At 34.2% G+C, this 25078-nt stretch overlaps 1 protein-coding gene across 3 annotated transcripts in view; it reads left to right on the forward strand.

The window, feature by feature from the left end:
- Window positions 1-25078, forward strand: part of KCNK2 (potassium two pore domain channel subfamily K member 2) — a 138945-nt gene that overhangs the window by 37837 nt on the left and 76030 nt on the right. For all 3 annotated transcript variants that reach the window (XM_008065322.1, XM_008065320.1, XM_008065321.1), the window contains exon 3: window positions 5387-5504. In XM_008065322.1, the coding sequence (XP_008063513.1) occupies window positions 5387-5504 (118 nt within the window). The remainder of the gene's footprint in view (window positions 1-5386; window positions 5505-25078) is intronic.

Raw genomic sequence — 25078 nt, forward strand, 5'->3', positions numbered from 1 at the left:
ATCGTCAACATAACCTGGTTATCTACAAAAGTAGTTTTTTATGAAAAAGTGAATTTTTATTATTCATTAAGTGATCATGTTACTTAAGCCACATAATATGGTACATCCAGAAACAGTTCTTATAAAGATGTTTGTTAAGTGCTCTGATGACTTGAATTTTTGTTGAACTCTTGTGGATGTTGTCCAAGAGACCTTGTATAAAAATATAAAATAGACTTACGAGAATATTCTGGGGAAAAGACTTCATGATAGACACATTCTTATAGTGATTTGACATATTATTAGTTTCATCTCAAGCCTCTGTTTCCATAATATGAAATAACTATCAATAGTTATTTCATATTATTGATTCAATACTATGTGATAACTATTTACAACCCACATATTGAGAAATGCTACTGTCTCTAATTATAGGTCAGCATTTGTTCCCTTTGAATTTAAATAATTTGTGGACCTTATCCAAGTGTCTGTGTGACATTGTACATCATCACTGACAAGAAAAAAATGCTAGAATCATGGTGCTGGCTAAGTCTATATTAAATAAATTATTAAAGGAATCAGATTGCTCTGGTCAACAAAATAAATAATTTTGTTTAATGAGGTAGTGTTTAAAGACTTCCCTTATCTTTTCTTGTCTATATCACCAATGTTTTTACTTTGCTGTTTCTTCCTCACTGCCTACTACCATATACAACTGATAAATATTTCTGACTAAATGAATGAGTTGAAAAAATGTATGCAAAATATAAAAATATGCTTTGTGTCTAAATACACCTTTCCTGATTCCTACTGAAAGCATTTAGTTTTTCCTGGAAATTATAAATCTAGAAGTACTTATGCTTATTCCTACGGTGTTTGTGTACACATGAATCAGTGTGGCATTTCCATGTCTATTAAATGTGAAGCTGTTCCCTACCCAGAAACTAGATAGCTGGGCTTGGTGGCTCAACCTGTAATTCCGCGCTTTGGGAGGCTGAGATGAGTGAATTGCCTGAGCCCATGGGTTTGAGACCCGCCTGGGCAACTTGGAGAGACCTTATCTCTACAATAAACCAAAAAAATTAGCCGGGCGTGGTAGCGCACACCTGTAGTTCCAGCTACTTGAAAGGCTGAGGTGGTAGTTTTGCTGGAGCCCCAGCAGGTCGAGGCTGCGGTGGCCAGGAGCAGCCACTGTACGCCAGTCTGGGCGACAGAGTAAGACTCCAACTCAAAAAAAAAAAAGAAAGTAGATAACAGCAGGATTATCATGAGCAGCCCTTTCATAATTTATGACAGCTTGATTTTTTTTAGCTACATAGCCTATGAATTACTAAAGTCATAGTATATGAAACAATAACTTTTCATTTAATTCATACTAAAATAAAATCATTTTGTATTTCTTTACTTATTAAACCCCTTATATTCTTGTGTATTTATTGATATCTTAAAATATTTTCCAAAGACACATAGCCAAAAAGAAGGACAAAATTATGGGCTTTGCAGCAATTTGGATGAATTCAGAGTCTCTCATACTCAGTGATCTATCGCAGAAATGAAGAACTGAGTTCTTCATGTTCTCACTTATGAGCAGACACTGAACGTATGTCATAATGCTATAAGAAATGGTTTGGCATGCTACATGGGAAAGGGAGAACACACATAACATCAATAAAGGCACCTGATCTCAAACCAGGTGAAGTGGGGACCAAAGAGAGGCCCAAACTTTACCACTTATCTACCTAATCCTGCATTGTACCCCACATCTTTAAAATTAAAAAGTTTTATATTTCTGCATTTTTACTTGCTTGTCATCATTTATTAAATTAAATACCATTTTCTTGCCAATATATTTAATAACACACTCAGATCACTGAGGAATTTATATGACAGAAACAAAGAATCTGCTTTTATTATTTTTACTTAATATATTCTGGAACTACCAGCCAATGCAATAAGAGAGGAAAAGTAATAAACACAGCTATTGAAAGATATGGAGATAAAAATACTGTTATTTGTAAGCAATAAACTTTCTTACTTTGGTTTTCTAGTTAGAAAACAAAATCAAACAAACAAAAAGAAATAATTAGTTCACTATAGAGCAGTAGTTCTCACAATGTGATCTTCAAGATCCTCTCAGAGGTTTGTTAAGATCAAAGCTATTTCCTTTGTAAAACTAAGATTTTTAAAATCTTTTTCACTTTTATTTTATGAGTGTATAATAGAGTTTTCCAGAGGCTATGTGATGTATATCCCAGCAGATTAAATGCAGAAACATATGTTAGAATATGGTTGTTTTCTATTAAGGCAGACATTCAAGAGATTTATAAAATTAAAACTGCCTCTCTTCTCTCTTCTCTATATGTTTGATGGGGGATCCAAAAAAACCTGGAATTGTCTTTTGGAGAGCAAGTCCCTTATAGTACCCTTGGAATTTGTTTTTCTGGGTCAAATGATCAACCAAAGTTTTTATCTGGAAGTTATGAGAAGGTTGCATTATGATTTGTGGAAGAAATATCCTGAGTTGTGGCAAACAGGTAACTGGCTTTTCCACCTTGACAATGCACCTGCCCACACATACTGAGTGTTCAGCAATTTTTGACCAAAAACAGCATGATCCTTATGCTCCATCCTCCCTTTTCACCTGATCTCACTTTGAGTTACTTTTTTTTGGTTTCCCTGGATGAAAAAGTCTTCCAAGGGAAATATTTGCCAATGTGGAAGAAGTGAAACACAAAACAGCAGAAGCACTAAAAGGCATCAAAATTGAGGAATTTAAAAACGGTTTTGAGCAGTGGAAAAAGCATGTTACTAGGTGTATTGCATCAAACAGAGAGTACTTTGAAGGTGACTGAAGTTTAAATTTGTACAAATAAATACCCAAATTTTAATAAATAAATTCTGAGGTTTTTTTTTGGTCCCCTTTTGTATTTTGTTTTGGAAAACAATTGTTTCTTGTAAAAGTAGGTCACATGTTAGCATATATAGACTTGTTATTTGTGTATAAATTAATCAAAAAGATTTTAACAATTAGAAAAAACAAATACAGAAAATATTAATAGTTGTAACCCACACAGACAAAAGCTCTTTGCTGTCTTTATTCATTTTTGAGACTGCAAAGTGGTTTTAATATTAAAAATTTGAGAATTTCTGGTTCCAGGATGAGTAATGTATATTTGTGTACACAACAACAACCAAATATAATTTAAAGTGGAAAACAGTGAAATGTTTATGAATAACCTTATGGATTTATATGGAATATATAATAGTACCCTGTTTTAGTAGAATTTAGGAGATTCAATAAATGGAGATTCATACCATGTTCCTTGGTAGAAATTTTGACTATTTTATTTTATTTTATTTTATTTATAGATTTTATCTATTTTCAAACTTATTTAACATATATGAATTATAGAACATATTTCAATGCAAATATGTTAGACCTATAAAAATGATAATTTCTATAAAATTTAACTAAATTCTAAAGTTTATGCAGGAATAACAGGGCGACAACTGCAAATAGCATTATTTAAAAGCAGCATAATGGAGACCTAGGTTACCTGGTGTTAAAGTTTACAACAGAGTCAGATAAATAGGATCAATGATCTAAAAACTAGTTTCACTGTGTACCATGCATTTGCATTTTATATAGGATAAAGGGGACATTTGTGTTTTATATTACTTAAAAAGATATATAAATAGAAACAATTCTTCTAAGTTCAGTGAAAATAAATATCATTACTAAGCATTTGTAAATTGTTGGGGGTCAGTCATAAATTGATACAACCTTCTTAGATAGCTATTTGCTATTATGCACATTAAGTGCTTTAAAATATTTATAATCTTTAATGCAACTAATTTATTCTTAGCAATTTTTACTGAGAAAGTGTTCAGAAATAAGAAAATATTTATACATAAATATGTTCACAATAGCACTTTTTATACTAATTCAAATTTTAGAGCAATATATACATCTGCTTATTGGGCAGTGATTAAATAAATATGGTAATGACAAGGAAAAACAGCATTTGGAGCAGCATTAAGTAAGAATAGAGGATATAACTATGCAAAAAGTATATAAAAATACCAGGAATATCTATTAATACATTAACAGTGGTTATGTCTGGATTCTGGAGTTATGGTTAATTTTTATCATCCTCTTTATGCCTTTCTGTATTTTTCTTATTTTTATTTTACAATTAACATATATCACTGATAAAGTAAATAGAAGCAGTGCAATTTAATTTACTTTATACACAACTGTTAAAGTTTTGATTCATAGATTGAGACAAATCAGGAAAATTTTAACTTTAAAATGATATTTTATATTACATTTAATCTGTTACCTTTTCTTTTTCATCTGCTAGCAACTTGATGGTACCTCCATTTTCAGAGCATATTTATTATCCATTTGCCTGTAAACTAACCTTTAATAAGTCACTTTTCTTCTCTTGATCTTTAATTTTCTTACCGATCACATGACATTCTTTCTTCCAATTTTTAAATATGAAAATTAAATAGTAAAGATATCTAAAATGATATTGTCCAACAGAAACATCTTCTTTTACAATCTGGTTATCTTTTGCTATACATTTTCTCTTAACATATTCTCTTATCTTTTGTGCTTTCCCTTCTTCATCCCTCTCTACCCCCTGCCAACTCTTGATGACTGAAGAAAGGATTATAATGTCATTTTTTCTGACTATCTCTTAGTACTACTCAAGGGAGAATCCACATACTAGTGATCTCTATATGAATATTGTTGACTGATTCTTAGCTACAGAGTTTTGGTGATTCTCACTGTCATAAAATTTATAAACATCTGTAGAATTCTAAGGATCTATATCTAAATGGACTGATTTCAGCTTATAGTGAATTGCTGTCACCTTTTCTTTTTCATCTGTCTATTTATTGGACTTTTAAAAATATATGTTCTCTACAGTTATAGAAAAATCTAGTCTTGGATACATGCGTTTAACATTTGAAATGAGTATCTTTTTGGAAATACTTTTTTGTTTTTGATGAAGCTATTATGTATTTTTTAAACTTCAGTTTTCATCCTGCCATTTTTACTCTGTGGTGCTTACAAGAGAACAGTGGTATATTTAGTTGTTAATTCAAATGAGTCACTAAATAAGTTAATGAATGACAATATGAATACATATTGACACAATATTATAAGCCTCATGCAAATGCACTAACTTGCTATTACATGTATGTTCCTTATAATTTAACTGTTATAAAATCTTCCATGTAAAGTTTTAATCTATATTATACATTCTAAATGGAAAAACAAAACCTTAGAATTGATTCTCTTTGTCTAACTAGTCATTTCTGGGTTGGAATAGATGCTGTTTGATGATTCCATGTGATTCATGTATACTGATAATTTTTTTTTTTAAACTTGCAGCAAATAGTGGCAGCAATAAATGCAGGGATTATACCTTTAGGAAACACCTCCAATCAAATCAGTCACTGGGATTTGGGAAGTTCCTTCTTCTTTGCTGGCACTGTTATTACAACCATAGGTAGGAGACAACTTATCTTGATTTTTTGTTTTGGTAAAATTTGTGAGCTAAAATCCATTTGTTTGAATTTTTTTTGTATAGCTGGTCAAAGTGATCTATTTAAGGTAAAAAACTAGATTATAGTAAATTGGTTTTGAAAAGGAGATTTAAAAGTCTTAAACAAAGGAATGACAGAAATGAATTAGTTATTGTTTCAGAACATTAGTTAAGTTTAAAATATATGTGAGACAGGAGTCATGCAGTTCAGTCATTTGACTAATGGTAGTAACATAAAGAAATTACTTGAAATGATGATGTCTTTGGGCAGATAGTTTTTAATTTTTCTAAATTTTTGATTCTTTAGTATAACAGGAAATGATTTAATTTTAACATCATTTTCATGAAGTACTTATTTGATGTCACCTTTTTAATTTGTAACTTTTAACTCTACATTTCAACAGATTGTCTGTTATATGCTCATCTATTACGATTATTTCAGGGCTTGTTTTTTATACATTATATTTTGCAAATAGCAGAAATGTATAAAAGGCTAACACAGAGCTATGGGGGTTACAAAAGTATGAAAGTCTACGTCCCTGATCGTTTTAATTACATTGTTTGTTATACTGTTGAAAAGGGCTGCATGATAAAAGATAGTTTCTTTTTTTGAGATTGACCATGCATATACCTCGCACCTTCTAGGCAGCAAAATGGGTACATGTAGATGTTTCCACTCTGTTAGTTATTCAGTGCCCAAAAGCTACCCAGAGTATCTAAATGCATACCCCATAGTGAAATCCGTGTTTGTCAGTCTGTGAGGATTGAGTAATAGTTATCCTGCTCATGGAGAGAGGTGGATTTTTTCAAGAAAGGGAAGGAAACTGACTCATTGCAATTATGAAGGAATTTCAGATAGGAGAAAATACATGTGCAAAAGGGAGTTCTTCCCTTCCACATACTCTTGTGAGATTTCCTGTCATAGGACTGATTTCTGGATATCGGGCTAAATTAACATCCTAAACTTTTTGATTTTATTTTGTATGTTATTTATAGATTGTGATATGTGTAAAGTTTTTAAATCAGTATTTTGCATCAAAGTACTAAATAAGAAAACTTGGAAAGTGTATAGGTGAACTCTAATTTAATATTTTTCCTTTTACAGGAATTTGTAGTGCTCTATCATTATATGAATTCACTGTAGTGCCTCTTTGCTTTGGATCACTTGCCAGCAAAATAAATACCTTAGCATGTTAATTTTTGCCTTTGTTAAGAGGTCAGGAAACTATGTTTACTCTTACGTTTCTGTCAGCTAGGTCAAAAGTTGTGTGGCTGTGAAAATCTGAAAGAAAGGCAACCTTGATTTCTAACCATAATAACAGGTTAAGTTTGGGGCTTAGACATCTTGGCCATTTCTACTATGGAAATAACTATTTATTGTGTAAACTACTTAGAGTCTGGAAGAAAAAAAAGCTTACAGACTGAGTGAGAATGGTTTGTTTCTGCCCAGTGAAAATTCAAAAGTCCAAGTTATAACTCATTATGACCACCACTAAATTATTTTGCAAAAGACTCAGTCATTATACAGAGTTACTTCTGCACTGTATGTTTATAAACAGTCTCATTTCTGAATCTCCAAATTCAGTAAGTTTTACAGACATATACTTCAACGCATGAAAAAAATAAACCATTATTACTAGTCTTACCCCAAATTATAGCCATTAAGCACAGTAGCTGATTATTTAGGTTGTTTAGGTAGCTGCCTTGACAACCCAAATCTCCTACTGTTCAATCTCAAGTTTTAGTTTTAGGTGGAATAAGTCATTCTGGGTGACCCACATGGGGACATTTTACTTCATGATCTTTTACTCCTAAAGTCAAGGCCATCTCCTCTGACTTTGAGCTAGGTTATGGTCTAGAGCAGGGCAAAAATTTTGACCTCTTTCATGAATGTTCATTTGACATCCAAATAAGTTCATGAAATACAAAGCTTAATTATTAATATTGCTAGTGATAATGAATGTGTGAGCTTTGAAGTACATTTTAGCAACCATAGAAATTGTGACCTTTAACACTAGCTGCATTTCATAAATCACTTTTAAAAGACGTTAGAACTTGGGAGAGTTCCAGAAAATAAATTGTGGTAGTCTTTTTTTTTTTTTGAGAAAGCAAGATTTATTGAGAGGACAGAGAAGCTCCCATAGTGGGGGGACCCGAAGGGGTTGCCACAAATTGTGGTAGTTTTTATAAGGTTTCTGGTACAGTCAGTGCTTCATGAAGTTGGGTTTGCCACAGTTTAAGGAAGCAAAAATGATTCCTACTATTCATTAGCAATATGCCTAAGGGAAACTTAGTTATACAAAATAAAATATTAAAATTTAAGACTTAATTTTTAAAGACTTTCTTTATATATCTATAAACACTCCAAAATCATACCCTTACATACCTTTCACAAATTCTGTTCCATAGTTGCACAAACTGAAAGACTATTCTTTTTCTCTCATATCTCATTTCTATTTTATCAACCAATCCTGTTGGCTCTGCCTTTAAAGTAGATGCATGCTTTAACTACTGTTCACCATTCAAGTTGCCACCATTTTGGCCCAAAGCAGCATCATCTCATGTCAGCATCACTGAAGACACCTTTAGCTTAGAATTCTTCTGTGTTAGAGCAAAAGCTGTAGTCCTTTGCCTGTCTTCCCAGTAAGTTGCAAGTTCTGTGAAGCTAGGAATTTTTATCTCTTTGGATCCTTTTATATATCCCTAATACCTGACACATAGTAGATGCTTAATAATTATTTTTGGAACTAAAAACAATTAGGCATTCTAAGTGTTATGAACTGTGGTTTCTTGAAAATTACATAGCTCTATATTGATGCTTGTGATACTAAATCTATAGCTCTTTTAACAGATTGCATTATTAGCTTGTTTGTATGTTTATTTATTCAACAACAACAAAAAACCCCCACTATTGCTCTGTTGTTGTAAAGATAAAAGATGAATTTCTTGACTCTAAGTTATACATAGATCAGTCAGAGAGAGCAGTGGAGAAATAAACATTTACAAATATAATGGGGCCAGGTGCTGTGAGTTAAAAGCACTTAATGAGAATGGGTAGGAGTATTACTTTACATAGATATTGGGGTAGGTGGCTGGGCAGGTGAAGAAGAGACGAGAAATACTTCCTTTTCCTCAGTAGGTGTTGTCTGGCTGAGACTGGAAATAATTAGGAATTCACCGTGTGAATAAACGTGGAAAGGGAACATTCCAGGCATCAGGAGCTCATGTGGAAAAGATCAGGAGTAAGAGACAGTATGTTACCTAGAACGGTTGTATGTAGTTAAGGGTCTTCATCCTCAGGATGATTTGAATCGGTGAGTCAACATAAACAGCTCATGCTGGATCAGCGCTACTTCTGCCACTGCCGGAAGTATAAAGGAAGTAAGGACACAGTCTCTGCTTGCAATCCCATTCGGGAGATAAAATTTACACATATGAAATAACTGAAGAATAACAAAAACAATTCTTGTATAATCAAATGTTAAATGGAACAAGTGTATAAGTGCTATAAGAATTGAGAAAAATAAAAAAGGAAGAACGTGGGCTGGAACTGAGAGGAAAAGCTTCGATGAAGAAGTTGGATCTGAACTATGCCTTGAAGAAAATGTTTTGGTTTAGACCAATGGAGGGAGAAAAGTCTCCCATGGCATGTCTAAGCAAAAATCCAAAAAAGAGGCATGGGCTTCACTTATTTTGAGGATAGAAAGGGAAGTATTTGAGTAGACCAGCAGAATTGTTTAAGTGAGTAGTGGGAAATATTATTGATTGCTTTAGGTGGGAAGACTGCAGTTGAATATAATTTAATTTCTGAGGACCTATTATAATAAGATAGAGTATGAATTTTGTTTGAAGAGTGAAGTGAAAGTTTAAAAGTGACATTAGAGGATACATTTGACAGGAAGAGGTTAAGTGAAAATCGACAGTTTAGCTGAGAAAGCAATTAGGAGGCGTAGCAGTAACCCACAGAAGAGGGAAGTGAGTATTAACTGGGATGGTTGGAGTTGGTGTTACAGGATAAGAATAAGATAGAATGTTGAAATAATTAGATGCAAGAATCAACAGTCCTTGGTGACTAATAGAATGAAGCAAGAAGAGTCAAAATATTGAAAGTGAAGTGACTATTTAGCTGGCAGGCTTGGAATTCGTAGATAGTGCTAGTTGATCCTATTATGTGAAAGGAGTAAAGACATAGCCAAGATTTTATATGTTGTATTATTTTGGAAAGCTTCATTTTAGTCGTTCTCTCTCTTGGTGTTTGCTTTTTGTTTTTTCTTTAATTCTGCATGACTGGGAATACAAGATAGATCAGTTTCTTCCTGGAGCTCACATTGGGGTAGAAGAAACCAGTGACCAATCGGTACCCTAAAAACAAGACCATAAATAATTGCAATAAATGTTACAAAATAAGCTCATGTGCAATGACGGGAAGTAAATGCTGGGGAGCCAAAGTAGGGAGTGGGAAGTGTTCTAAAGAGGCTGATTCAAGAACTCTGTGAGGAGTTGACATTTAAGCTGAGAAAGATAAAAAGAAATTAGCTATGTAAAGAAAAGTGGAAAGATGAATTCGAGCAGAGGCCACAGCAACGGCAAAGATCCTGGGTTGGACAGATTGGCATATTCAGGGAATACAGATGAGGTTGGGTGGCATACTCTGGAAGACTGGAGTAAGGAGAGCAAGAGGAAGAAGCGAGGTTAGCAGGATAAGAGGGCTCAGAGCATGTAAGACTCCAAAGGTCATGGTGACATTCTAAATTCAGTAGACAGTCACTGACAGACTTAAGCAGGAGAGAAGCATGATGTGAGAGTCTGGTTGCCTTTCAGAGGGTAGAAACCGAAGCAGGAAGACCAATGAGAAGTGTGGTATAATACAAAAATATATTTGGTCTTTGTCCCAAGTTTCTGGCACAAAGCTTCTAAAACCCTTGGAATTTTCTGAGTGATGGAAATGCCTTTTGTTATTCATAATGAGACCTCTTCAACCACGCCTCTTTTATGCTAATGAGATGACTACTGGTGGGGCCCTAGATAGCTTCAGGATGGGGTTGATAGCCAGAGAAGCCTGCAAAGTGATTAGTGGTTGGAATTTACAACCCCACTCTCAGGCCTCTAGAGAGGGAAGACTGGCTTGAGGTTGAGTTTAAGCTCCAATGGTCAATGATTTAATCAGTCATGCCTGTGTAATGAAACCTCCATAAAAAATTCTAAATGATGGGACTCAGAGAGTTTCTGGGTTGGTGAATACTGGTGGTGGGAGGGTGGAATGCCTGGGGAGAGTGTGAAAAGCAGAAACTTGGATCTCCACCTCTATGCATCTCTTCCATTTGACTTCCTGAGTTTCATCCTTTATAATAGAACAGTTTTGTAAGTAAAGTGCTTTTCTGAGTTCTATGAATCTTTCTAGAGTGTTATCTAACCTGACCAGACACGGTAGCTTGTGCCTGTAAGCCTTGCACTTTGGGAGGCTGAGGTGGGAGGATCCAACCTGAGGAAGGGTCATGGGAATCCCTAAATTTGTAGTTGATTGGGCAGAAGTGTGGGCAGTTGGGCATGCCTCTTGCTGTTGGTGTCTGATGTGGGGGCTATCCTGTAGAATTGAGCCCTTCACCTGTAGGTTGGGAACTCCCAGAATTGAATTGAATTGTTGGACAACCAGTTGTATCAGGGAATCAGAGAACTGGGTGGAGGAAACACCTAACGAGGATGTTATTACGTTAATCCATATGAGAAAAGATGTTGACTTGTACTGAGGAGGTAGTAGTAAAAAGGGTGAGAGGTGAACAGATATGTGATTAAAAATGAAAGTTTACAGATGGAGATATTTCTCTCTTAAAATAGTGCTTTAGAGGGTTAGGGTTTTACATTTACACTTAAAAAAAAATCAGTTAAACTCTAGAAGGGCAATTGGTGAAACTGATATATAGACAACTCTATTCTATTTCAAGGCAAATTTAAAGATTAGAATAAAATGTAAGATGATTTTATTATCTGAAAGCATTAAATATTTTAAATACATAATTATGTGTTGATATTGGCATAAATATAATATTGATATTATATTAGTATATAATTAATTATATACCTGTGTAGCATATATTAATATATAATTATATTTAACATTAATATATAATTATAACTAATATCATTTAATATAATTTTATTCAGATAATAGAATTTTCCTCAGTGGAAAGTAAACTTGAATGCCAGGTTCAGGATTTGCCTAAGTTTATAATTCAGTCATCATGATCTCTGAGTGTCAGAATGCAAATAACAAGAACACCATTATTGTCTACAGTGACTTTAAGATCCCAAAGCATTTGTGTTACGTCTTAATGAAAAACATTTTCTTAGAATAACATTTCTTATATGTACAAAGGACTCTTATTTTCTACCCCTTGAATGTAGATATTGAATTTGGCTATGCAGTTTCTGTGATTTTTATAATATTTTTGTTTTTATAATTTGAACCAACTTCTAGAGCTTTCAATTTGCTTTTACCTAGATTGAATTGCTAAAGTTGTAATGATAATGATGACAGATTTACTGCAAATTTATATTTTGCCAATTTGGCATAATGTTTAAGTGACTATGAAAACAAAAGACACCAGGAAAAAAATATAGGTTTGGAGTAATTTTGGCAAGCAATTTCAGATAAAAAGACATTGATTTTGGAAATACAGAAAGTATATTAAAAACTGTAAAGCCTTATGCTTGTTTTCAGCAGGGTATCTAATGCCTTTCTGTTGGATGTGGTAGAAAACTATAACTTGAAAAGGTAAGGAAAAATTGTGTTTTCTGTTCAGCTTTGTGACCACAAAAGCCACTACCTGACCTTGGAAATGAAAGGACTTGAAGCTGTAGGGTAGAATTTGACAGTTAAGCCTTTTTTTCAGGCGATGATGTCATTGCAGCTCTGTGTGCTGGATATTCACTTACTAACTGAGTACACTCATAACTCTGTGGTATTTCACTAGTCTCTTGGATGTTCTCGGAGAACCATGTATTGAATTTTGGAAGCCCATTGTTAAAGAAAAGCTAAGGCTCTTTCAGGCAGCTTAACAGACAGATAGTCTTGCAAGGTAACTTTCAATTCTGACTCTGCAATCTCATCGCATTTTTCTCTTTGCAAGTTGTTAAAGTGGATGATTATTTTTCCAAAATTTGTAATTCTGGTATTGTGTAGTTGAAATACAAAAATTGGAATTAAATTGTCGTGGGTCTTCGTTTCTTTGTTATCCTTCCCATCCACTTAAATTAATAAAACAAAACGCATGTCAGGATGTTAACATTTATTCCTGCCATTCAGATATCTTTTTATAAGCTTATTTATTTTCTAAGTTAAAATGCATTTCTCAGAGAAAACGTGTTATGAATGGTAGGTAAATTTGCAGAGTGTGAAATTATGTTCAATAGGCAATAAAGCTGAATTATTACCTAAGTAGTATTGTAGACTTCAAAGCAATAATGAAAGATTAATCATCTTCTCCTCTCATTTCGTACATGTTACATTAGTCAAGAAGAGCCCTTAGTACTCAAAATCCTGTGCTGGTTGAAAAGGGATTTGGGAATGTAAGACCTATAATCTTCCCCCAAATTGGGCAGAATTTGTTTTTGTTGTTGGTTTTGTTTTTTGTTTTTGTTTTGGTACTAGGAGAACACATAACAATGGGAACAATATAGTGTAGATCGAACAGAAGTTCCAGCAAGAAAAAGGCTGACCATTGGATATCAGTATCATAAGTATCCATATCTCAGATGTATTCAAGTCAGGAATGCTTGGATTCTGAAACAAAACACGCTTTCGTATATTTCTGCTTATTTTTGAAAAGTTTGCTGTGACATATTTTAATATTCTGAAGAGCAATCACTGTCAAATGTTGTGATCTTTAAATTATCCAAAACTTGGAAGCAAGGTATTGTCTTGAAGTTCATGACCTAGGTAAATACAGAACCTATTTTTTTTCTAGTCACTTCCCCTTCTTAACCTTTGAAATGCAGTGCTGTTCATTCTAGATTATAGGCTTTATAGAGCATCTGACTGACCAACAGATATGCCAGTATTGCTCTGAATGTGATCAAAAACTCGGTGACATGATTATCAGGAAAATTATTTTTTTGTAACTGTCTCAAGTCTTTCATTTGATAAGGAAGGAATGTTATAACATCTGTTCAGTCCTTTCTGCTTTCAGCTAATAATTATGCTACATATTTGTTTTCTACTCAATTTTTAAAAAATGTTCTAAACTTGTGTAATTTTACTCCTGGAAAATTGGAATTATTATTTATGTGGTATAGTAAATATTGTGTGATGTTTACGAAAGAGGTACCAGTGCCAAATGAAGTTCATGTTTAAGTATTGTGGTTTATATGCACCTAAGATAACAATGCAGATATGACTACCTCTAAGTGAAAAGGAATTCCATGCAGCCTACTCTTGGTTCTAATATAGCATTGAGGGAAATAATGATAATAAGAACAACTGAAAGTCACAGGTCATCAAAAATGCACATTAATTACTAATCTTAAATTTCTTCTCCTTCAAACTTTATTTTTAAAACAAAAACAACAAACAAATGGCCAAAATTTAGTTCATGTGTCATGCCTCTCCTTTCTGCACTTAGATTTCCCTAAGTGAAGAATCTAACAGAGAGTGAAATTCCCAGGGGGCAAGCAGCAAGTGAAGAAAAAATGAAAGAAGGGGTACAAATGAAAAATCAAATCAAAACAAAACAAAACAAAAAAAGGATTTCTCCCACTATATTTTTACCACTCAGCACAGAACACTTCTGACACCAGATATGTGGGCTTTTTCTGCTGTTCTCCAGCAGACACCAGCCGGTTGTTCTCTATTCTGATTCTATTCTGACTCTATCTGGAGTTAGCGTCAGATCCCACAGATGAAAGGCTCAGTACCATAAGACTGCCCCCATTTCAGATGCCAATCACAATGTGGAGTCTTCTTGGGCTTAATATGGAGCAGGTCACAGAACCCAGGGAAACAGTTTACTGATGTTTATTATAGAGGATATTACTAAGAATACAGATGAAATACATACAAGGGGAAAAGGGTGGGGAGGTTCCATGCCCTCTCCCAGCATGCTACCCTCCAGGCACCTTCATGTGCTCAGCATCCTGGAAGCTCTCTGAACTTTGTGGTTCAGGGATTTTTATGGAGGATTCATCATGTAGGCTTGATTGATTATTACCTCAATATCCAGTCCCTTTCTCTTCCTGGAGGATTTATTTGGGATTGACAGTTCCAGTTGTCTAATCATGGCTTGGACACACTGGTAATCAGCTCCTATACTGAGGCTGTCCAGAAACCCACTAAGAGTCAACTAATTAGAACAAAAGATGCTCCTGTCACCCCGGAAATCCCAAGGGATTAGGAGTTCTGTGTGAGGAACTGGGGTGAAAGATCAAATACTGAATAAAAAGATTATCTTAACACCCCTTTTGCTCAGGAAATTACAAGGGTTTTAGGAACTCTGTGCTAGAAACTGGGGATGAAGACCTAAGTATAAATTTCTTATATCACAATATCATGAGGGGTATGAAATAAGCCATAATCTGCCTAAATAATTCCTGTTTAGAGCTCACATATTTTAATAATTTTAGTTGTATCTATAGCAACTTAACAAAACTGTATTTTAACTTAAATTTGATGAAAAAAGGACTGTAGGCATAACCTCCAAATTATTGTTAATACTACAACTATCCCAAGATATGGGGCTTTGGTACTTGAGAAAGTGATAGAAGTAGGAAGGTCATTCTCACTTTCCCCTTGCAGCAGGTCATTAGACCTTTATTACAGAGGTGCCCTCTCTATCCACAGAGAAAAGAAACATCCCTGTCTCTGGAAACACAGAGACACCAAGAAGAATCTAGACAGGTCTTGCAAAGTCTCCTCAGTTTATTACCATTAGATGACACATCCTTTTTCTAATCTTACTTTGCCATGACTGGCTACAAATTTATCAAATGTAGCATAAAAAATACACAAATTTGCTTGCTTTGGGGATCTCCATTTCCTTATGAATGCTCCCAGGTCATGTTAAACTTAGAGTAGATAAAGTTGTATTCTTTTAAAAAAAAAATACTACAACTAAATCATGTGCTGTACGTATTAACACAGACTAGTTTTTACTTACACTGCTTAGAATGAAAATATGTCTACTTGTTTTTTTGTTTTTTTTTTTGAGTTGGAGTCTCACTCTGTCGCCCAGACTGGAGTGCAGTGGCCGCTTCCGGCCACCACAGCCTCGACCTGCTGGGCTCCGGCGATCCTTCCGCCTCAGCCTTCCAAGTAGCCGGAATTACAGGCATGCGCTACCATGCCCGGCTGATTTTTTGATTTATTGTAGAGATGAGGTCTCGCTGCCCAGGCAGGTCTCGAACCTGTGGCTCAGGCAATCCACTCACCTCAGCCTCCCAAAGGCGCGGGATTACAGGCTGAGCCACTGAGCCCGGCAACTTGTTTTTTAAAAGGAGTGATACACCAGATTTTATTTCAGAAAAACTAGGTTCAAGTTTTTGTCTTTGCTACTACCTAGGGTTATATTTTTGAGCAAATCCCAGTTCTTTTATGTTTAATTTTGTCATTTGTCAAATGAGGTTAGTATTTCTCACAGAGCTGTTGTAAAGGTTAAATGAGCTTACACATGTGAAAATTTGTGCATTGAGTGAATGTATACTAATTTTTAGGGTAAGCTGACTTTAATATTAGGGCAATTTTATTGTTGTATTATTAGAGTAAGCCAATATTTTTATATATTGATTTATTTCACTAATGTTTACAAAAAGAACATAGATTGTTTCTTAAAGCCTTACTGTATAAATTTTAATTCTTATTGTATATATAATATTTGCCCCCATATGACTTAAAAATTTGTTTAACATATTTTGAATGTACAGAATTCAGTTCCAAACCAGTTATTCTTACAGTGCTGTTATACTTCACTAATTTCTTCACTTAGTTAATTTGTATCTTGATTTAATAAAAATGAATCCAATGGGTATTTTAATGATGTGTAGACAATCCAAAATGTGATCATCAAAATAATAAGTAATGTTTCCTTGAGGTATTTCTTTTTAGCTAACCAAATCTAATTAACTTTATAAAATTAATTTTAGTACAAACCTGTTTTCTATATAATTTAAAAAAATCTATGCCTCTATATTAGTTAGGATATGCTAAATTATATTCTGTGATAATCCCCATAATTTGGTGGCCTTATAAAATCAAAGTCTGTTTCTTGAGTGTACAGTGTGGATAGATAGGAGGGCCTGTTTTGTTCTGCTTGCTTAGAGACCTTTGCAGATGGTGTTCTCTCTCTCCAGGTCCTTCCATGATCCCTGTGGCTTAGGGTGGCAAGCAGGGCACATTATACACCAGCAAATAAAACTTCATACACATGCATACACTGTCTTCACGTACATACCATTGGATTGTTTGTTTTTCCCATTAAATATTAACTCTCACTGTGTTGTTGAGGAGGATTATGTTTTGAAAGTACCTTCCTAGATAGTGGTTTCATCAGTGAAACTGTGTCAAAATAAAAATAAATATTTGAGAGTCTTATCATAGCTTTTTGGCTCAGATTTTGCTGTTATTGGCGATATTATTTAGGGATTCCATAAGCATTTAGAGTTTGATAGCAATGATCACTTAACAAAGTCAAAAACCATGATGATAGAGACATTCAAACTTTTTAAGAAAATAAATTAAAAGACTTAGTTTGCTTGGAGGCAATAATGTAGGAGTCAGCAAACTATGTTCTGAGCAAAATCTAGGCTGTCACCTGTGTTATTTAATTATGAGTACATAGTCATACCCATTCATTTTTATGGTGACTTTGACTGCCTTTGTGCTATAATAGCAGTGTCAAATAGTTATAACAGAGACCATATGTCCTTCAAAGCTGAAAATATTTGCTATCTGTCCCTGTATAGAAAAAGTTTGCCGACCACCGGACTAAAGCAAAGAATATAAAGCAAGAAAAAATACAATTTTTAAATAGAAGACCTGGATTTATGTCCTGATCATAATATGGGAGGGGGGGATAATTCCAAAAAGCCAGAATTATCTTTTGGAGGGCAGAACCCTTGTGGTACACTCAGAATTCCTTCCTCCAGATAAAACGGTCAACCAAAGTTTTGTCCGGAAAGTTTTGATATGGTTGTGTCTCAGTTTGTGGAAGAAATGTCCCAAGTTCTGGCAAACAGGTGACTGGTTCTTTCACCATGACAAGACACCTGCCTACATCGCACTGAGTGTTCAGTAGTTTTTGACCCAAAATGTCATGATTCCTTTGCTCCACCCTCCATATTCACCCTATCTCGTCCCGAGCAACTTTTTTTTTTGTTTGTTTCCCCAGATGAAAAAAGTCCTCAAAGGGAAATGTTTTGCCAGTATGGAAGAGGTGAAACAAAAATGTCAGAAATAACAAAAGGCATCAAAATTGATAAGTTCTAAAACTGTTTTTGAGCAATGGGAAAGCATCTTGATAGGTGGATTGCATCAAATGGAGAGTATTTTAGAAGTGACTGAAATTTAACTATGTAAGACTAAATACACAATTTTTAATAAATAAATTCTGGTTTTTCTTGGGTCCTGCCTTGTTTTTTCACTGTGTAATTTTTGACCAGATCATCAAACTTTTCTGAATTATTTTCTTTCTTTGTGTACATAGTCTAAATGATTTTCTAATAGTTGAATAATAATAATTGTACTTGCTATCTCACAAACTTATGAAAACTCAAGGGATTATATATTTAACAGTGTTTAGTAACCTAACGACTATGCAAATAAAATGCTAATTTTTAAAAGAATATGCTGTATATTTCTCAATTTTTCCTTATTTTTCAATAAAGATTGAAATAAGCTTTGTAACTCAATTTCTATGAACTTCTGGAAGGTACATGAAGAAGCTTTAAGGGTTTTAATCAAGTTCAGGAGCGAGAATTCAGTGTATGTCAGATTCTCAAAGGGGTCCATAATTCACAAAAGTGTTTAGAATCATTGCTTGAATAATACCTATTTTCAGATTTATAAAAATATAACTTTGTGGCACTTTAAAAATTGAAAGAAAATACTATATTAGAAACATAGTAACATATGCTGATGTAGATGCTAGCAGACTAAATAACTGCTTGAAAAATGAGTATATGGTGTTCACAAGGAAACCACATGAAAATGCATTTCTAAAAATAAGAAAATCTTATTTTACTGCTTAACTTTGAATGATATTATGGTGTCAAATATTTTTAGTACTTCTCAACTCCTGCAGATTCTGAGTTGTTTTCTGTAAACATGATACGAAATGTTATATTTTAGAAAACTAGAGTGCTACCAATCTGAAGCCATGACATTCTGAGTTTAAAAAATTCGACTGAGGAAAAAAAAATTCAAGGAAATGAAATCTAAGTAACAGAAAAAGGAGTAAATATATGCTTCTGGAGGTGAATCATGGGATAGAAATTGCTGGGTTTATGATGATAGAAAAGAGGTAATTATGATACAGACACTCTTAAAGTAAATGATGATAGAAAGAAAAATAATAGCATAGGCCTGATTGTAAACCATGTTTTAAAAACTCTTTGTCTATAGTATTTCCTGATTGACTTTTACAAATATTTGTTGAAAGTCTGAAGGTGTACAGTGCTGGTTTCCTTTCAAAATTAACAGAAACTTCAGGAAGGATACATACACCAAGAACACTTAAGATAGATGTTCTGCTTGTGTCAATATAGAAAGAAAATCATATTCTTTTACATGGCTACAATGGGCATGCAAATAGTGAGGAATTAATAGCTTGCTCACTTTAAATAAAATACTGTATACCTGTATTAAGACTTAATAAGGAGTACATGTACATGATTGAAACAATCAATGACAAAAAAGCAATAGGAAGGGTATAGAGTGGCATATTGTCTTTCTCCTGACCCCTCAGTGTCTCATCCCCTACAGAGTCCAACACTGTTACCATCCAAGGATTCATTTGTGTATATATATATGTCTATAAATAATATATTCACATTCCTTTATTATATATGTGAAAGCTGCTCCGTACCACGTAATAAGAGCACATTAAAAATTTTAAAATCATTTATTGAAGACTTTATTTATTTTTATAGATTTGAAGGATACAAATAGAGTTTTGTTACAGGGCTACATCCCATAGGGTGAAATCTGGGTTTTTAGTGTAATCATCATCCAAGTAGTAAACATTTTACCCATTAGGTAATTTTTCAGAGTAGCTAGAGAGTCATCCATTTCCCTTTGGGAGTTCCCAGTGTCTATTATTCCTTTCTGTATGTCCATGTGTATCCATTGTTTAACTCCCAGTAAACAATGACCGCATTCGGTATTTGACTTTCTGTTTCTGAGCTATTTCACTTAGGATAATGGACTTCAGCTCCATCCATGTTGCTAGTCTATTTTTAGTTCTTTGAGAAATCTCTATGCTGTTCACCATAAAGGTTGTTCCAAATCACATTTCCCTCAGCAGTGTATAAGTGCTCCCTTTTCTCATCCTCGCTAACATTTGCTGTTTTTTGACTTTTAAATAATAGCCATTCTGACTGGTGTAAGACGGCATTTCCTTGTGGCTTTGATTTGCATTTCTCTGATAATTAGTGATGTTGAGCATTCTTTCATATGTTTGCTGCCTGTTTGTCTTCTTCTGAGAAATGTCTGATCATATTTTTTGCCCACCTTTTAATGGGGTTATTGTTGTTTTTCTTACTGGAGTTGTTTGAGTTTCTGGTAGATTCTAGACATAGGCCCTTTGTGCATGCATAACTTGCAAACATTTACTTCCATTCTAGATTATATGTTTACTCTGTTGATTATTTGTTTTGCTATGCAGAAGTTTTTAAATTTAATTAAATATCATTTGTCTGTTTTTGTTTTTGTTGCATTTACTTTTGAGGTCTTAGTCACACATTATTTTGTCTAGGGCAATGTCCAGAACACTTTCCTAGGTTTTTGTCTAGCATTTCTATAATTTCAGGACTTACATTTAAATTTTTTTATTTTTTTTGAGTTGGAGTCACACTCTGTTGCCCAGACTGGAGTGCAGTGGCATGCTCCTGGCCACCACAGCCTCAACCTGCTGGGCTCAGGCGATCCTTCCATCTCAGCCTTCCAAGTAGCCAGAACTACAGGCATATATTACCAAGCCTAGCTAATTTTTTGATTTATTGTAGAGATGAGGTCTCACCATTTTGCCCAGGCTGGTCTCGAACCCGCGGGCTCAGGCAACCCTATCACCTTGGTCTCCCAAAGTGCTGGAATTATAGGCTTGAGCTACATTTAAATTTTAAAGAAGGTTTGCTTTATTTTAGCAGCTAAATAATATTCCATTTTAGGGATATGTCATAATCTTATTAATGCCATACTGATGACCATTTGATGTTTGTCACTACAAATGGTGCTGCACTGGATATTAAAATACATATAGGAGACATGTATGATAAAAGGTATATGTATAACTCCATATTTTCCCTCATCCAGATCACTTTTAAACAGTTATTTTCCTATGTTTCTCTTTAAAAATATGATTCTGACGCTCTTTAAAAATCAAATTGCATATATAGATTGATCTGTTCTCATATATGGTAATATATGATTAATATAAAAATAGGACAATATGAAATTATACAAGAAAGGAGAATAACTAGATAGGACCATATTTTCTTTACTGTTGTTTTCCTGTGTATGCGTGTTGTAGTTGATATTATATCATAATCACTGGTTTTTAGAGATATTCAACACTTCAATATCCATGGTCTTTATAGATATTATAAATTTTAGCTTGCTGGCATATCTGTCACTGAATAACTTACTCATCTTTTAAACTAAAACATAAAAATAAAACAATTACTCAGATATTATATGAACCTCAAAAATACAGAATGCCATTACTTACTTTTTTGTCATTTATTATGGCTAATAATTATACTGTTTTGCTTTTCTTTTTTTCATGTTCTTTCTTTCTTTTTTGTTTGTTTGTTTTTTGAGCTGAGGTCTTACTCTGTCACCCAGACTGGAGTGCAGTGGCATGATTATACCTCACTGCAGTCTTGAACTCCTGGGTTCAAGTGATCCTCTCGCCTCAGCCACATGAGTAGCTAGGACTACAGGTGCATACCACCATACCCAACTACTTTTTGGATTTGTTGTACACATGAGGTCTTACTATATTTCTCAGACTGGTCTGGAACTCCTGGGCTCAAGCAGGCCTCCTGCATCGGCCTCCCAAAGTGCTGAAATTACAAGACTGAGCCACCACACCTGGCTGAATTTGCTTTTGTAAAGAAAAAAGAATTCTGTTGACTTATTCTTAGGCAAGCTGATCCAGTCATCTAAATCAATCAATCAATGCAAAATCCAAAATGTGTCACTGTGGAACAGTCTGGGGTGCCATATACATGTGCTTCTCATTGATGAGAATAATTTCTAAGAAATGTGTTGTTAGGCCACTTCTTCACTGTACTAGCAGCATGGAGTGTACTTGCACGAACCTACTAAAACCTAGGCTGTATGGTATAGCCCATTGCTTCTAGGCTGCAGACCTGTACGTCATGTTACTACACTGAATATGTAGGCAGTTGCAATACAATGATAACTATGTGTATGTAAACAAATCTAAACATAGATATGATACAGTGAAAACATGGTTTAAAAGATTAAAAAATAGTATACTTATTTAGGGCACTTGGCATGAATGGGACTTGCAGGACTGGAAGTTGCTCTGGGTGAGTCAGTGAGTGAGTGGTGAGTGAATGTGAAGACCTAAAACATTATTATATGCTACTGTAGGCTTTATAAACACTGTATGTACACTTAGGCTAAATCAAATTTGTATAAAATATTTTTCCTCAATAATAAATTAACCTTAGCTTACTGTATCATTTTACTTTATAAACTTTTTAATGTTTTAAACTTTTTACCTCTTTTATAATGACAGCATAAAACACAAAAACATTATACAACTGTACAAAAATATTTTATTTTTCTATATCCTTATTCAATAAACTTTTTTCTTTTTTTACTTTTTAAATTTTTCTGTTAAAAATGAAGACGCAAACACACATTAGCCTACGCCTTCACAGCACTAGATTCATCAGTATCACTGTCTTCTACTTTCATGCCTAGTTCCACTGGAAAGTTTTCAAAGGCAATAACACACATAGAGCTGTCATCTCCTATGATAACAATGCCTTCTTTTGGAATACTTCCTGAAGGACTTGGTTGAGGCTCATTTTCAGTTAACCTTTTTCTTAAATAAGTAGCAGCACAATCTAAAATAACAATAAAAAGTATCATATAGGAAGTACATAAACTAGTAACATAATCATGTGCTATCATATTCAAGTTTTATGTACTGTACATAAATGTATGTGCAATACTTTTTATATGACTGGCAGCACAGTAGGCCTTTTTACACCTGTATCACCACAAACATGTGAGTAATGCATTGTGCAGTGTGCCACTAAGCAGTAGGAATTTTATAGCTCCATTATAATCTTAGGGGACTACTGTGGTATATGTGGTCCGTCACTGACCAAAATGTTATGTGACACATGACTGTATCTTGTTATTCTGAAGACTTACCTCACAATTAGCTTATGTAATCCTCAGATACTTTTAAAAATGTAGGCGCGTGACTGAGATAGATATATACATATTTGCAAGTGGCTTTGTTTGCTTTCACACATGAAAGCTAATTTGACTGCTTATAAAATGTGGGATCACAACTTCTCTCATCACAGCTCTATAAATATTTCCCTTTAGTCTTTTGACATTTGGTGGTATCCAGGAGAAGTTTGATACCAGACTAATTTTCCTTCCTTTATTGGTAACCCATTTTCCAATTAACTGCCTTTATCATTTTTTTAAAAAAGATTTTGAAAAGATCTTGCACTTATTTCACTTAGTTAGCTCATTGTTCTTAGAAGAAGTTTTATTTGATTATAGTTTCAATTATTCTTTACTGATACTTCTGTTTTTCTACCTTGAGGGACACTGGCAATTTTGATATTGCCTCACCATTATTGGTTCTTTTAACGTATCATTGCTTCTTAAAATTTTTTCTTTTATAACTTTTTTCTGTAAATCAGGGAAGCATTTTATATTCTATAAACTGCAACATTGATTGTAATTTTTACTATTTCTTTTCTGTGTTTTAATTACGTTGAACGAAGATTTTAATTTTGCAATTGCATGTTCAATTTTCCTTCAGTCTTATTTTTTCTTACCCATCTTGTTTCTTTGCCTAATTTTGTCTTTATTTTTGCCAATTGTTTTTTTTTTTTTTTTTTTTTTTAGTCCAAACTGAAGTGCAGTGGCACAATCATAGCTCACCACAGTGTTGACCTCTCGGGTTCAGGTAATCGTTCCACTTCAGACTCCCAAGTCCCTGGGACTACAGGTGCATGCCACTATGCCTGGCTAATTTTTTTTTTTTTTGACTTTTTGTAGAGATGAGATCTCACTATATTGCCTAGCCTGCTCTCAAACTCCTAGGCTCAAACAGTCCTCCTGCCTCAGCCTCTCAAAGTGCTGAGATTATAGGTGTGAGCCACCATGTCTACTTTTGTCTTTAAATCCCAGTGAGTTCATTTTTTGTTGACTTTAGCTTTCAAATTTGTTGATATGGCGTTTTATTCTCTCTTGTGATTTCCAAACATCTTCAGGGTCCTCCAGTGTACCATTTTCAGAGACATTCTCTTCAAACCATTCATTCATTCACTCACTAAATATTTGTCAAGCTTTCATTAAATGATTTCTAGAGTACATCAAACTAATAGACAAAAATCTAGTGAGAAACTTAATAGGGAAGTAAATTTTATAGCATGTTATATTTTAATTGTATAGCTTCAGGGAAAAAATGACCAGAAAGATAGGCTTGTTGATTTCTTGCTGAAATCCTGAGTTCTAAAATTATGTTTTCTAATACACTAAATTTAAGTTAAAATACTTAATTTGAGGTAGTCTTTACAGCCATGAAGTGATTGCAGAAAAAGTAAAAGTGTGTTAAGAGTTCACATTAGGTACAAGGGCACACTTTCTCATAATTATCTTTTTGTGCTTGTACTCTACTTAGAAGCCAAATGAGAAAGTGTGTAAGAAATTAAGGTATAAGGATGCAGTATGGTATGGAGCAGTGGTTTTCATACTCTTCCCCTGCTTCCCAGCCCCTAGAATCCTTTCTTTAAGTTAAATCTTATGAACTTATAACATGTACAAAAGAGATAAGTGGATCTATTTGTTTATGTGGTGTGTGTGTGTGTGTGTGTGTGTGTGTGTGTGTGTGTGTGTGTGTGTGTATGTGTGTGTGTTGTAGTCAGGTTGAGTATCAAGGAAGGGCTGCCTGTTTTTTTTTTTGGGAGTCTCACTCTGTCGCCCAGACTGGAGTGCAGTGGCCGCTCCTGACCACTGCACCCTCGACCTGCTGGGCTCTGGCGATCCTTCCTCCTCAGCCTTCCAAGTAGCTGGAACTACAGGCGCATGCTACCACGCCCGGCTAATTTTT

Source organism: Carlito syrichta, unplaced genomic scaffold (genome assembly GCF_000164805.1).
Source record: "Carlito syrichta isolate Samal-C Ts95f unplaced genomic scaffold, Tarsius_syrichta-2.0.1 Scaffold308229, whole genome shotgun sequence".
Taxonomy (NCBI): Eukaryota; Metazoa; Chordata; class Mammalia; order Primates; family Tarsiidae; genus Carlito; species Carlito syrichta.